Genomic DNA, 16,353 nt, shown 5'->3' on the forward strand with positions numbered 1-16,353 from the left:
CCTTTGTTCAAACTTTTCGCCTCATGAAGTAGTTTTTCAATTCACACCACAATGTACTCATGACAGCTTTTCTAATTCTTTTACAGTATTTAGAGAAGGAAAAATATACATTCTGCATTAATATATGCCTTAGTTTCCCATGCTGTATTTAACAAATGAATGAAAGCATCACAGTACTCTGTACACATTGCAAAAAAAAATATATATATATGATCAGCACAGAGCATTTCTGTGTGTACAACAATGGACCACCTCAAAGAAATCGTATCCTGTGCCCTCTCTGCTTCACTGCATAAACATCACAATATCAGAAGTCATAAACTCTGACCTTTAACCCCTGTCACAATTTGCTCCTAAATCCACCCAGGGCACTACAGACAGCCATGCAAGCTTTTTGTGTAACGACTGAGATAGATAAAACTACCACAGTTATTGCATGATTAATGACCTTTTTACAACTTTGCCTTCCCCTGTATCAACCGACTTGAATAAAGGCCTTCCCTGGAATGTAAACAGTGCATCACCCTTTCATACTGCATATCGTAGTCAAAGTTGAAAGGAATACATTCGTGTGACTACAAATATTTGTTGAGTATTGCATGAACAGCCAAATTTAGATTGAGACTGTGACCTGTCACTCTTAAGCCTTATTAACCCGATGAGGACTGGCTGATTTTGCTATAGCATGTATTTCCCATAGACACCTGCCAGAGTATGATTGGGACTAGCCATCAATGGGTTAAGTGCCTCAATATCTACTCTGTTTGTTGCCCTCCTTGGAAAAAAAATTAACAGAACTCTTCTCAAAACATTATTTTATTCACTCTAACTGAAAAGAAGGGGGACAGGTACAAAGATAATTTGCTTCTTAAAATCCTTGATGCAGAAACATGGCAATAACGATGATGTTTACATTGAGCAGGTGATAACTAATTCTGCGAAATACACATAACTTCTTTCTGGGGAAAGCCCCATTTGATGTTTTAGTGGGTTATTCCAAACAGATGAAAAGGAGGGGCTCATCAAACACAAACAACATAACATAACATAACATAACAGCCATCCTGTGCACTCAACATGACAGTAAATATACATGTACGATGATGCATTTACAGTTAACAGCAAGCAGTTGAACAATTTTTGTCACACAAGTAAATCATTCAGCTTCAGCATAATTCCCATTGTGATAAATTAATCTAATTTAAAATAACACTAATTTAAAATAACACAATTGCACATATTTCATACCTTTCCACAAAAACTAGACATCAGTCAGTACAGTTTCAACTCAAACAATCAATAAACTTAGTTGGAAATGCAATGACTAATTAGAAAATTTATGCTCAGCTGTTAGATCCCACTTCAAGCAATAGATCTGCATGTAACAGAAAAAAAAGTACAGATTTGTATGTCTCTACAGCTTTTGTTTGTTTTTCCTACCGACAGCAATCATGATCAGAAAGCAAATGCACACAATGAAAACATCAACCCCTGATATGTATAGCTAAACCTTCTAAACTTCTACACCAGATTGTTAGGCTTGTGACTTGTTTTCTCATCAATTGCACCAACTCATATTTTTCTTAATCCATTCTGGACATAAACCTGGCTGACAGTAGTCAATCAGTTTGGTACTTCTCACCTGATACAATATATACAGACTCCTTATGAGACTACTGACAGGCCACTTTATAAATCAGTGGCAATAAGTCATTACATCACACTGTTCACTTAGAACAGAAAAGGCACTGACACTGTGCAGTCTATAGATGCTATATAATGTTCTTGTAGTTCTTCGGCTGTCAACATGGAATGAACACACAAAATCTGCATCTCTACACACACTCAGACAAGGGAGAAAGATCTTGAAACTTTTGATCACTGCACAACTACAATAGTTAAATATGAGAGAACAGTGAGTTTGGGGGGGTAGATTGAATATGTCACATTGAGGGAAGCTATTATGATACAGAAACAAGATGAATGCAATCTACTTTCAAAACACACTCCTTCAAAGATTGCTGGCATGACATTTAGTGTTAATGTCTTGATCCGAGACTTCTCCTTGGTTGACGTACAGTGTTATCATCAGTGATTCAGTAACACAGACAAGTCAAAAAAAAAAAAAAAACTCCAGTGTCAGCACTTCATAGATCAGTGCATAATTATACAATGTATATCAAGGTCAGATATAATGGAATATGGATCATATGAAGGCTTGGACTTCAACCTGCTTCCATTACATTTTGTTCAGACAGAAGACACTGTGCTGCACTACAGAAACTCAAGTGTAGGGGGTATGTCCTGTTTAAAAAAAAAAAAAAGTTTTACATTTCATCATATGTGACCCTGCACCTCAAAACAAACAAAAAGTCGCCAGACATGAATTTTTAGTTAAGACCATATTCTGAAAGAACAGACTTTAAGCTTGAAAATGATGTATAACTCAAATCAAATGGACTCTCCTAACCTATCTAAATATTGGAAAGAAAGCACAAACTCAGGAAAAGTGTGAACTGAGAAAAGAGGCTCTGAAGTACAGTGTCTAGTCAAGCGCTTAATCTTTACCAAACCGTGCTGGCTGTGCGATGAATGAGACAAAAAACAGGAAGTAAACCACCAGAGTAACAACAATGAAGGGATTATCAGATTAAACTGAAATTAAGCATGCCTCATTAACACATTCTGTCCATAATTAATGCCAACTCTCTAAGCATTAGCACTGTTCTTTCAAAAGTTATTAGAGTTGAAAGTGAAGAGTGTGGACAAGGTTTTTAAGAAATGAAAAAGGGATTCTAAAGACACATCTAATCACACTATTCTACCAAAAATGTTCGAGATAAACTGCTAAAAAACACACTTTCCTGCCCGTTTTATGATACCAAATTTTAGCATAATGTAAAAGAACACCCGTTCTTTCAGAAAATATGAAAAAGTCAAGTTCGGCTAGGTTGACCCACTTCATCACTTATTTTCAGTCCTCATGCAAAATCAGTGTGTGCGACTTTATGTTCGTTTTGAGGTGCACGGTCACATAATTATGTAATACACAAGGAAACCAATGTTGACCCTCTACCAACTCGTTCTATGCAGATCTTCTTTCATGGCATCAACTTGCATTTCATGAATACAAGGTCATGGGCATGAATCTTCATGACAATGATGCAGAATGACTCATACACAGGTGATTACTAACATTGAATCAGCTCATTGGGCCAAGTGTCTTGCATGTCTCAAAACATTTTAAGTTTCCCCTTGCATCGATGCATGTTTTTCTCCCTGTGGCCAATGCAAATAATGAATCCACATAATGACTATCGCATGTCACCATTGTCAGCTTTAAATCCTGTTACAATGTCACGATCAAATATCAACAGTGTACACTGGCTGCAGAGATGCACAACATAGGTTTTAGTTTCTATAGGTCTTAATTCTATTATTCTATCATTTGGCACCATATCAACATGCGTGGGCAGTGAAAGTACACAGAATATATGTCCCATATACAATGTATGCATAACTGTATTCTATGCAAATTCATAACATTGTGAATAAGTTACTGCAAAAAATCTGATAAAAACAAACAGAAACAAAAAAACAAAAAGCCTCTGATCAGCCTCATCACGTTAGGTAAGCTTCCCTGCACTCTATATAAAATGCAAGACTGGCCAGGCAATCAATGTCAGTGCCTTGACATACAAAGGGATTTAAGTGTGTTCTTCATAAGCATTGAGTATTGAAACTAAGCTGCTGGAGTGTGTGGACCACTTGAGATCAAGTTTACACAAAGCAGATGAAACATGCATCAAGGGAATTACATTCGTAGGTAGATATCAGATTGGGGAAGGGAATTTATTTTAACCCATTGAGGATGGTTTGATTTTGCTACAACATGCACTTCCCATAGACACAGAGCAACCAAGTCTCACGCATTCTGAGACTCAAGAATGACACCCATTTTTCTCACGCATCGGGCAAAGTCTGCAATTTGGGCCCATATTAAGGAGCATAGCTCAAAGGATTGAAGTGATAGTTACAATTGAAGGTATATTTTCCTTTTGTCTTTCAAAATAAGTAAAAAATAGTCACTTAAGTATGCACCTGATTGCACCATTAAGAGCTAAAAATTGAAAAAGGTCCCTACCGTGGGAGGCCACGGTGGTGTGGGGGGGGGGGGGGGGGGGGACCCCTCCCACACCCTCGCTTGCGCGTTCATTCGCTCGCCGAGATGCCGAGTCATGAAAATCTCACTCATAAAAAATTTTTGAACTTGGCATCCCTGTAGACACCTGCCCGAGTACACTCGGGACTCGTCCTCAACAGGTTAACATCAAGGTTCTCACCTTCTACACTGCAATAAATAGGCCCCTCAGCAATCATACTCAACGACAATCACAGGATCTTTGGGTTTGTTTTGTTTGTTTGTTTGATTTCTTTTTTGTTTTTTTGTTTGTGTTTGTTTGTTTGTTTGTTTGTTTGTTTGTATGTTTGTTTGTGTATGTAGTGGTTGTAGTTTGTTTGTTTTGTTTCATTTTCTTTTTCTTTTTTTGGGGGGAGGGGCTTGGTGCAAATATGTCACATGATGACTCCACAGCTTAACTCTGTAACACCTTCCATCAATGTTTCCCTGCAAACTTTCAGGAGTATGATGATATGTAGCAAAACCAGGCAAACTCGGTCCAAACTGGATGGAAATCACTTTCCTACAGGATATTTGTGCAAGAAACCATGAAACTAGCTGCCCATGTGTTACACAGGTAGTGTGCCTCACAGAAGAAAGAAAACATGAACACTATGCCAGATCACAGGTGAAAAGCATTGTGGACTTCTTCCTAAGACCTGAAATTATTTTCATACAAAATTATCTCTGAATCCATGTTCACATGGACAGTCTTCCGCAATAAAAGTTCAATGAATGCAAATACACACAAAGTGTCCATCACAACTGACTAGAGGTACGCAAACTTAAAGGAACAGATCACGATTATAACAAGATGGAATCTGGTGAGTGAGTCCCACGGCTGCTGAGGTCTGAGTCTTGATTGAGATCATCCTCGTCCCGATTCTTGGAACTCTTCTTTTTCTTCTTCTTCTTCTTGATTGGCTGGAGAGCTGGCAGAGCTTGTCCCCCAACTGTCAAGACAAGAAAGTCATATCAGCATTATTGATGTTGATGTCATTTCTGCTGTAAAGGGATAGTACAGTATTATTGGTGGAGATGAGGATTGAGCTTTTATATTTTGCGAGATACCAAGAAACCACTTATGAAATGATACAGAGCATACCATTCTAAGAGGAATTCAAAGCTTACTAAATGAAAATCGCTTGTGGAATGGCTGAGACATCCAAAAACAAAGTAAAACCAAGCAAATCTAATAAAAGGAGGGTCCTACCTTTTCTTAAAATCTCAGCCATTTCAAGACCAATTTTCATCAAATAGACATTGAATCCCTCTCAGAATTACATGCTCTTTTCATATTTCATACGAAGTCTCTGATTATCTCACACACAAAAAAAAAAATTGTAGAAACCTGAACTTAGGTCTCAACTAAACTATAAATCCCTTTAATTGTTGTTGTTGCTATCATCCTCATCATCATTTTATTGCATCAACAACCATTACAACTGCTACTTACTTATCATCATCATTACTCTAAGTAGTTTTAGACATAGTCAAAATTATACCATATTGATTGTTACTATCATGATTCCCCAGAAGTTAACTTTACTTTTCTTTCTTTGCTAGTAGCAGCCTTCAAAAATAAGAACTCTTCCCAGATAAACACTAAGGAATGAATTCACTAGGGTGGTTTAAATCTAAACCATGGTTTATGCAAATTTCTTATGCGTAAATACAATTGACAGATTACGTATACCAAGACAACCAGTAACATACACGTGTTAATAAGCGCATGTCAAAGGTATGCTTATTTCATGCTCATTTCAGACCATGGTCTGAAATTTAAACCACCTTCATGAATTTGAGCCAAAGTGTATGCCACTTTTTAAACCAATTCTAGTCTGATGCCTCTACAGGACACAGTACCTACCTGGGGCTCCAAGAGGCGGTAGCGAGGTACTCCCCCGTACACCTGGCCCACCCAGGGAGGGCAGGTCTGCAGTCGAGCTCAGACCCCTCGGAGAGGCCATGGCAGGGTCTGGGCCATTACTGAAGGGGTTGCTGTCTGGGGCAGGCATGGGGTCCACAGAGGGTTGGTTGAGGGGTGGAGGCTGTGCTGCCTGTAGTGATTTTGATGGTGGTGGCCCATTATGTGATGGAGTGCTTGAATTAAAAAAAAAGCAATGCATGACATTACAATTCATCCAATCACTATACCCATTATCAAAGTCATGCAGAAAGGTCATCTCTCATCAAATAGGGACTGACTGCTGGCAGAAATACCAAATTCAAAATCAATATCACATGAAAACTGAGAAGTTTTCCTTCAAGAATACAACAGCCTGAGGTGATTCCTAAATGACCATGATGTAGTGATTTCTGTTCTATAAATTACGCAACATTGCTCTGTGAGACAATTTGGACACAAAACATATCAAATTTGGCCGATATGACTGGTGACAATGTAGATAATTGAAAATTAAGTGTCTTACAGAAATGAGCATTAGTGTTGGCATGAACTTCACATAAGTTAGTGATGAATACTATAGGCATATTTGTCTATCATAGAAAGGAACATTTTTGAGTTTCTACCTTGCATTGGATGACGGCTCCTCATCAAAGAAATCTTTGTTACCACCAGATGTATTGTCCACTGTCTGTCTCTGCCTCTCACCTGAGGGTCGGTAGATAACATGCACATGACATAAACTTGTCAGGTCAGAATGATAGGGTCATTAAGTTGCCACTAAAGCCATAGGGTTCGAGACACCTTAATGGCCTTCTAATTCTCAACCCATGAACTCATACATGGAGAATTATAGCATACCTGCAGGTGCCACACACAGAATCACATTTTTTTTTTAAAGCAATAAATTAATAAATTACAGTGCTTATCATAGTTTTTAAAGATAAACTGTATGAAAAAGACAAGTTTGGGAGAGTGCAAAATCTCATTATTTGATAAAAACTCAACTGTGCAAAGATGTTGTACAAAACTGGTATAAAAACACCCAGATAGAGTTCTTCTGGCAGGATCAATCACAAATACTAAATCTTTATTTTACAAATGCCTTTAACTAAATGTCACTTTAATACAGGTCAACATGTTTTCTCCCATACTGAAAATGTATCAACCTTGAAAATTGAAATTAGGAAACCTTTTTTTTTTCATTACAAGTCATTTTGACAACTTAAACTACATATGCAGGATATGCAGATAACAGGAAAAGAAAAACATGAACAAAACAATGCAAATTCTTACAAACTGCTGGGATATCAAACCAACAAACTGTGCATCATCACTCATAGCAAACACATCACATTGGGAGAAACCAATATTTGGAAAGCAAACCCTTAGTGTCCACAAGCCATGAGTGTAATCCATCTGAATAAATGTGAGTGCTTAATCCACCCAAATTGCAGATATTAATTAGAGGAGGTTATGAGATTACCTGGTGCTTGGCCCTCTACCTGCAGCCGGGCTCCTTTCGCGAGCTTCTCCGTCACCTGGGCGATGTGCTTCTTCAGCTTGGAGATATCCGTTGTCATAGTGAGAGGGGCGGGGTTGATCGCTTGGTCCTTTGCCGTCTTGGCCAGGCACGTCCGGAGGAGGTTGGTGACAGAAGCATCCACAGTCTCCTCCCAGCCCTACAGATAGATGGAGAGTGAGGGATACAGTCATGACAGGAATTAGAATGTGTCTCTGCTGCTGACACCTGTAAGCCTTTTCATGTTCAGTGAGGTTGCACTACCCTTTATCAACAGGATGCAACCTCTTGCTGGGTTCTATATGTATCAAAAAGTGATATCCGCATGTTTTGACTTGTATGGACATTCTTGCAGTGCAATTTTGATTTTGTTAAACATAACGTTTTGGTAACATACATTTGTAACATCTTATCGTGTTTAAAAAATGGCAAATCTCAAGAATCAGTGGAAAAAAAAAAGGTCATGTCTCCTCTTGTTCTTGGTTCACATTTTAAATGGTGACAGCAACTTAGACATATCAGGTCAGATAAGCTATAAGCTTACAGAAAGGAAACCACCTCAATATCCCTACATACAGGTCTCTATCTAGATGTCGTAACCTTTATAGCGACCATTATAGTGACCACTGAAAGTAGCGAAACAGTGACAATTGAAAGGAAATCAAATAACCACAGGCCACATTTCACAGATGTCTGCTATACACACGACCTTTCACAAATAATTTCTCTCATGGAAAGTCAATAGCAGCCACATATTGGAGGAGCCACAAAGATTTTTAGATATTGCAAAATATGAAAAAAAAAGAGAAATTATTTGTATTACATAATCAAAATTTAAAAAAAAAAGATTAGCAATGTAGAATATCAAGTGGAAAACAAAAGCATCATAGCATTTTTCCTCATATATCAATCTATACACAATTGGGGGCAGGAGCCAACCCCACCACACCAAGAACTCTCAAATTACTCCTGCCAGGTTATGGTTTCATCATCGATATTATTCTTTACCTGCTCTCCATCGCATTGCACTTGGCTCGACAAACTCATCTCCAGGATTTCCCTCTCTGTTTCGCTGAGCCCATGCATGAGTGTCAGCAGTGCTGTGATGATGCTGGTGGCACAGCTCAGACCCATGGAGCAGCGAACCAGGGCCTTCTGGTTTTCATCCACACCTTCGGCTAGTTTTAAGATCTTCAGAATCAAGTTAAGATATGGTATAAAACAGATACATAAGGATATATCGGAAACTACTGACAGAGAGTAATGAGACTTATTCCATCAAATCTGTTGTGGACACATCTCAGTATATCAGAGTTGATAAAGTGACATATTATATTCTTAAAATTCCTATCATTAATTCATATCATCAATTTCACACTCCAATAATATCTCTAAAATCGCTGCAGGAATTGATATGAAAATAAAATACAGTTTTGCTTTCACAAACTATTATGACCACTCTGACTTGCAAGCTACTAAGGTTCCAGATAGTACTGATGGTAGTTCAGATAACAGAGCTATTTTGAATGAGTTACCTGACGATAGGTCCCTTCCAGCAGAGTGTCCAGATTGTTGAGTGGAGAGGGAGTCTTGTCCTTGAATCTGGTCAGCAGTCGTCTCTGGATGGCCCGGAACTGCTTTGCCCTCTGGTCAAGAAGCTCCTTGTACCTCTGAGCATGCACGCGCAACTATACAGTATGTCAAAAAAAAATTACAATCAGATTTTTGCATTGATAACACCCAATATGATTAGACTGTCTATATGCTACTTCAGGGTCTTAAAATATAACATCTTAGTTGTATTTTGCAGAAAACCCCATTCAATTTGGTTAAGCGGTCACAGAGAAATATGGATTGTTGTAAAGCATGTAATGAGTCTGATTCTTCCAAGTTTAGCACTTGGATGCTCTTGTGTGTGAACACAATAGACAGAACTTGGAGGGAAGAGATTCCTGACATGCTCTACAATATTCCTCATTTCTCTTTGACCACTGAAGCAAATCAAATGGGGTTTTCGGTAACATGTGGGCAATGAGCTATAATTTTGTACCCTGAAATTGTATTTGGATTGATTCAATATCTTTAAAGTTATCATTGCAGAGGGTCCCATTGTAATTTTTTTTGGGGGGGACATTAGGTATAGTTCATTTTTAGGGGGAAGGGGGAGATTGGAAAGTAACATGGACGATGATAACAATCATAACAGCTTTGATGGGAGCACTGTGGTATAGTGGATAAGACTCATGACTTTAAAACGGAGGTCCTGAGTTCACATCACAGAGATCTACTGAACTACATTGGAGTTGTGCAGGCGTGCCGAAGACAACCTAATTTTGCTGTACCACAACTGTCCCCAGATCAGAGCCAAAAGCATGAGTTTAACTTATCACATCACATTTTTTTTTTCACAATCACAATAAGACATAGTAACATTATAAAGGGCAGACAGTTCATGTGAACATAACAGTCTAGCATTCATTTGTGTATGAATCTTAGTAAAAATTTCTCAGTAAAACTCCTGGTGAACATCAATTCCCTAAAGGCTGATGAAAAATGCTTTCTTTCTCTATTCTGCACATGATTTTGGCTTTGCAACTGCATCATAGAATACAACACATTCAGATAATAACACTGACAAATGCTGACAAGTGCGAATCTTTTAAGTGATTTCTACATTGCAGAAATGAATTACAGGGTTCCTGCATCATCTCCAAAAGTAACTTTAACAACTTTTTAATAGTTCGTCAAAGATCAGGTTCCAATGTAAACAAACTTACTCAAGAAATGCAATCTTAACGTGGAAGCACAAAACATTCAAACATGATTACTGTTACACTTCCAGTGGAAATGTGTAAAAGCATAATTTTGACAATCAAAATAGGCACAAATATCAATTTTGTTCTATTTGAAGTCCTTTTCATGTCAGTTTTTGTCAGTTATTTCTCTTTTCTCTCTGATTTTTCATGCCCGGAAAATGTTCTGAAGTTTGATTAGTTTTCAAAGATTCAAGATATTCTTGGCCTGTGAAATGTTTGAAAGTTTTTATGAATTCTCCAGTTTTTCAATGGCCACATGAAGCCTGAACTACAGTACTCCAGGCTATATACCAACCTCCAGGTGGGTGTCAATGAGCTCAAAATATTCCTGCATGGGGAGAGGGGAGGAGTACATGAGCTGGAAGTCCTTCACCCCGCTGTTCCTGTGGTAGATGGTAGCTCGGTCAATGAACTCATGCATCACCAGCCACATGGCCTCAAATATGTCACACTGCAGTCGATAGCGCTCTGTAAACAAGCAGTAGGTTAACCTGATCATTACCACTGATGACTTGCCAGTAACATGGTCATAATGATAATGATAATGAATAACATTTATATAGCGCTTAATACTGATGTTTCTAAGCGCATCAAATCGGGGAAAAATAATATATATAACGTAAAAACAAAATACAGCATTATGTACATATTATGATAACGACAGCAACAACAACAACAGCAAAATTAAGGTTGTGTAAACAGATGAGTTTTCAACAATGACTTAAACCTATCAACATTTTCAGCGTTACGAATATAAAAAGGGAGTTCATTCCAAAGAAGTGGGGAAATAACTGAAAAGGCCCTATCACCATAACGTGTACAGGTGCGGGGACCACGTGATAATTGGAGAGCGGAGGAAGAACGAAGAGAACGGGTTGAAGTGGAGGAGCGGAAGGAAATTAAATCTTTAAGATAAGATGGGGCAAGATTATTACATATCTTGTAAACAATAAGGAGGATTTTAAAAGTGATACGTTGATGGATGGGGAGCCAGTGGAGGGATTGGAAAACTGGAGTAATGTGGTCAGATCTTTTTGTAAGGGTCACAAGCCTAGCAGCTGTATTTTGAATTCTTTGAAGTGGTGCAGTACTTGAAGCAGGGAGACCAACAAGAAGGGAATTGCAGTAGTCAAGATGAGAGGAAACAAATGCGTGAATGAGACGTTCCGTGGAAGACTGATCCAATAATTTACGTATTTTACCAATTTTACAAATACCCCAAGCAGCAGAACGACATGAATTCTTAATATGTTGTTGAAAGTTCAGATGCTTATCTACAATAACTCCGAGATCTCTGACGGACTGAGAGATGGGGATAGTACTATCTTCAAAGGAAAATTCTGTTAGAGAGCTACCCCGCCTGAACTGAGAATGAACATATAAAAATTCCGATTTAACACAATTCAATTTCAAATAATTATCGTGAGACCATTGCTTGATATCATCAACGCATCTACTAAGCTTGCAGAGTGCTTCGACTTGGGTATTTGGTTGTATGATTATGTAGATTTGAGTATCGTCGGCATACATAACATGTAAAATATCGTTATGAGAGTTGATTACTGAAGACAGAGGGGCTGTGTATAGAAGAAATAGTAAAGGACCAACCACAGACCCCTGGGGGACACCATGTCTAAGAGGGAACGACTGAGAAAATGCACCGTTCACAGTAACCATCTGGTGGCGGTCGTGTAAGTAAGATGCAATCCATCTCAAGACTGTTCCCGTTAGACCAAAATTAGTCTCCAATCTGTTAAGGAGAATTTCATGATTGATAGTATCAAACGCAGCAGAATAATCTAAAAGCAGAAGAGCAACTTCATGGCCTTTGTCTACTGCTAAGAGGAGGTCATTGAGTACCTTCAATAAGGCGGTTTCGGTGGAGTGGAAGTGCCTGTAGGCAGACTGATTACTAGGAAACAACTGGTGTTCATCAAGATGATCTCTGAGTTGGCGAGCAACCACTTTCTCAAGAACTTTACCAAGAAAAGACAGATTAGCAATGGGGCGAAAATTATTCAAATCATTACGGTCTAAGCTGGGTTTCTTTAGAAAGGGCAATATGAGCGACCTTTTGAAGTGCTTAGGAACTACGCCTGATGACAACGAGAGATTCAGAATGTGAGTTATTGCAGGAAGAAATTCATCCAGACACTCTTTTAGTAGCCATGTGGGGAGAGGATCAAGAGAACAAGACTTGGACGGAAGAGAATTGATGAGACGTTTCATTTGTGACTCAGTGATTAAACCAAACTCAGAAAATACACACTCAGTGTTTATATTTATGCGAGAGGAATTAGAGAGAGTGATTTCAGGAGACACCGGGAATGAAGATGCAATGGTACTAATCTTGTTGTCGAAAAACTCAGCAAACTGATTGGCAAGTGCAGGATTTGAAGTATGGTCAGGAAGAGAAGAATCTGGATGTGCAATTGTGAGTCTTTTGATGATGTTGAAAAGTTGTTTGGTGTCTGCAGCAGCAATCTCCTCTCTTAGGTGCCTTGACTTGGCGTCGGCAAGGTGGCTGTAGTAGGACTCACACTCTTGCCGATACAGCTCTCTGTCAATGCAAAGACCAGACTTGATCATGCGGCGCTCTGCACGGCGTCTACGCTTCTTAGCCTCGTTCACTTCTGTCGTGTACCAGGGATTATTTGGCCGCACTGTTACAGATCTAGTCTTGAGCGGAGCGTACTTATCAAGAAGTCTTGTTACATCAGAGTTGAGCAGCAGGACAGCCTCGGAGGGACACGCTGACTCTCTGATCTGGAAAAGTGATGCAGCAATGTCATTTTTAAAGGAGCAGAGGTCCATAGACCGTAGATTTCTGGAGGTAGTCTGCTTCTTGGGGTTCACTGGGCCTTTGAGGTTGAGAGTGGTGATGATGGCGGAGTGGTCAGAGGGCAGAAATGTGACAAGATTAACATTCGATACAATGTTGTCAACTTTTCTGCTTAGAACTAGGTCTAATGTGTGTCCAGCTTTATGAGTTGCCTCTTTAACATGCTGTTGAAATCCTAGAGAGTTAATGGTGCTTAGAAAAGATACAGCCAAATTATCCGAGCAATCGTCAACATGTATGTTGTAATCCCCAAGCAGAATGGAACGATAGTCATCGATTGCCACTGATTCCAGAAGTGTAGGGAATTCTGACAGAAATAAGTTATTGGTTAAATTGTTCTTAGCAGAAGGAGGTGGTCTGTAGATGCCATATACTCTCAGAGCAGATGAGTGAGAAAGGTTGATTGTGACATCAAGGAGTTCAAATGATGAGAACGTGAAAGTGTCATTTATGGAAATACGTGCAGATGAACGGACAAGCAAGCAGATGCCGCCACCTCTGGAATTCGTTCGAGGGCAGTGTACAAAATCAAAGTTTGGAAGAGAGACCTTCAGATCCGCTATTATCAGATTGTCTCTTTGTGTACCAGTTAACCAAGTCTCAGTTATAACGAGAATATCGAGCTTGGCATCAACTACTAAATCACATATGTACGCAGACTTGTTGCTCAGGGAGCGAGCATTCCAAACACCAATACGAGTTACAGAGGATTTGTCACTTACTGTAGTTCTTGTCTGACGATCTGTTGAAACACGAGATGAAATATGTGGTTTGTGAGCTCTGCGACCACGATGTGTACGACGACGTCGTCTGATGCCAAGCTCACAGACCCTTTGCCAGACATCTTGGTGAAGAAATTGGTCGGTACCTATGTTAAAATCGTTTAGTGCGCGAACATCATATCTTACACGATGGGGTGGATCAGAGTCATGATGCACACGTAGGCTTACATTGTCACGTTGGTGATGGTCTAGCTGAGTCGGGCCAGGATTCAGCTGTATGTCCCCACACAACAAGATAGAAAGCTGGAAACATGCATGGTGGTTACTGTAGTATGCAATTGGATGACCATGGTACTTCCACGAGTCATGTTTGGTGGTATTCACGCACTTGAAGAGGTCCAGAGGCTGAATGAACTGATCCTCTGCGGATGAATTGAATGGTGACAGAACTGCACAAAAGATGAAAAGCCACCTGCAAAACCCCTCCATTGATGATAGCTCAAGTACAAGAGTCAGTACACACTGAATACAAGAGTCTGTCTACACAGGAATTTGTGTCAGCTCACAAGAATGGATGAAAAGCTGCTTGGTGATCACCTCCATAATATTATTTATGGATGGTGGCTTTAAAAGGGTTAAAGGAGGATGAACCAAATATATAAATATGTGGGTTGAGTAAATGCAGAAATATTAGTAGAAAACATTAGTGAAGTTTGAAAAAAGTCAGACAATCTGTACAAGAGTTATTGAAGTTCGAAGTGTCGGTAAGGCCATTGCTGGATAACAAGACTACAATATGTGATGTCACCGAAGTACAACAATATTAAGAAAATAAGATGAGAATTTTAAAAAATGTAATTTTTGTTTAAGTATGCATTCCTTGTTTAAGGGTTACATTATACCCCAGGCCTTTTGTTTCACCTTGCCTACGAAACAGAGAATAGATTTCTGTATGTACTGTACAATGATAAATTGATATTCCACACTGAAAAAAAGTGCAGCAAAAGTAATCAGAAAAGACAAGCAGCTACATTACACACTTGCCATTCTATGGAAATGGTATACAACAAATTGCTGCAGTTATGAAGTTTGCCAAGGAGCTGAAAAACACCTGACATTCCTTTCTTTGTGTGACAGATTACATGAAAGACTCAACTTGAATAGATGTTTACAAAGATCCTTGCCTGCACAATCAAGTCAAAAATGTAAAATAAACACAGTTTGACATCCAAGTACAGGGATTAGCCTAGATTGTGCAGTTATTTGTTAATATAGGGCAACACTACTCAGACAAGAAATCACTCACATGTGAAAGTCTCTAGGCAAGGGAGCAAGAAGGAAGGGAAGGGAGGATTAAGAGATGAAGAAGCTGCACAGATATTAAGCACGAAATTCTGGACTGGAAGTCAATCATACAATAGAAATAACCCAATACTTACGTGATGACTTTGAAGCCAGTAGTGTTATCTTGGGCCCACCATAGATCTGTAAACCGAGAGCATTGCCAGATCCAAGACCTTCTGGTCCTGTCAAGTCTACATGAACACAGAGAAAACAGGAGTGAAATATAAATCATCATCATCATCACCATCATCGTCATCATCGTCATCATCGTCATCATCGTCATCATCATTGTCATCATCATCACCATCATCACCATCATCACCATCATCATCATCACCATCATCATCTTCTTCTTCTTCTTCTGACTTCCAGTAAATGGTGGGGAGCAGACAGGAGCAGGATGATATCTGTCCAGTCATATTCTGTCCCCTTGCACCCATATGCAATGTCTCAGAGAGAGAGAGACAAAAAATTCAGAAAAAGAAAAAAAAACATATCTTTGAGACTTCAAGCAAATTGGAAAGTAGATATGACTGTCAGGAGACCACTTTGATGCAATGCCCTATGGACATCTTAAAATTGATCATACTGGTTACCTCGCACATGCACGCTCACCTGGAAATATATCAATGAGGTTGGCACAGTTGCGGTTGGAGTCGAGGGTGATCTTGTGGGCAGCATTCTTTGCCGGCTGGCAGGGCTTACAGACCAGCTTAAGCGGCAGCTTGATATCACACTGGACCACACGGGGTGCTCCTGGTCAAGGGAGGGGCATAGTCAAAGTGCAAGAAAAATGGGGGAGGGGGAGATAATGAATGAAAACATACAAGGCAAAACATTTCTTTTTTAGTTTTTGTTGTAAGGTTCTTAATCTTAAGGAAGTAGTCTTACACAGGCTTATAATGAACAATTTTAATATACCAACAAGAAATGAAACAGACAGGCCAAGTGATTGCCACATTATTCTTTTTTTTTTAAATGCTGATAGCCTGGATCTGAAGGATTAATATACCATGCCTTA

At 39.2% G+C, this 16,353-nt stretch overlaps 1 protein-coding gene across 1 annotated transcript in view; it reads right to left on the reverse strand.

Moving 5' to 3' along the window:
- Positions 1–4,984: 4,984 nt before the first annotated feature.
- Positions 4,985–16,353, reverse strand: part of LOC139723064 (protein PTHB1-like) — a 29,412-nt gene continuing 18,043 nt past the window's right edge. The window contains exons 15-23 of the mRNA XM_071634338.1: positions 15,948–16,088; positions 15,428–15,523; positions 10,720–10,892; positions 9,144–9,296; positions 8,617–8,799; positions 7,573–7,768; positions 6,713–6,794; positions 6,051–6,283; positions 4,985–5,133 (exon numbers count right to left, since the gene is read on the reverse strand). Coding sequence (XP_071490439.1) covers positions 4,985–5,133; positions 6,051–6,283; positions 6,713–6,794; positions 7,573–7,768; positions 8,617–8,799; positions 9,144–9,296; positions 10,720–10,892; positions 15,428–15,523; positions 15,948–16,088 — 1,406 coding nt within the window. The remainder of the gene's footprint in view (positions 5,134–6,050; positions 6,284–6,712; positions 6,795–7,572; positions 7,769–8,616; positions 8,800–9,143; positions 9,297–10,719; positions 10,893–15,427; positions 15,524–15,947; positions 16,089–16,353) is intronic.

This window comes from Diadema antillarum, unplaced genomic scaffold (assembly GCF_040938485.1).
Source record: "Diadema antillarum isolate AM-2024a unplaced genomic scaffold, OU_Dant_1.0 scf00000180, whole genome shotgun sequence".
Taxonomy (NCBI): domain Eukaryota; kingdom Metazoa; phylum Echinodermata; class Echinoidea; order Diadematoida; family Diadematidae; genus Diadema; species Diadema antillarum.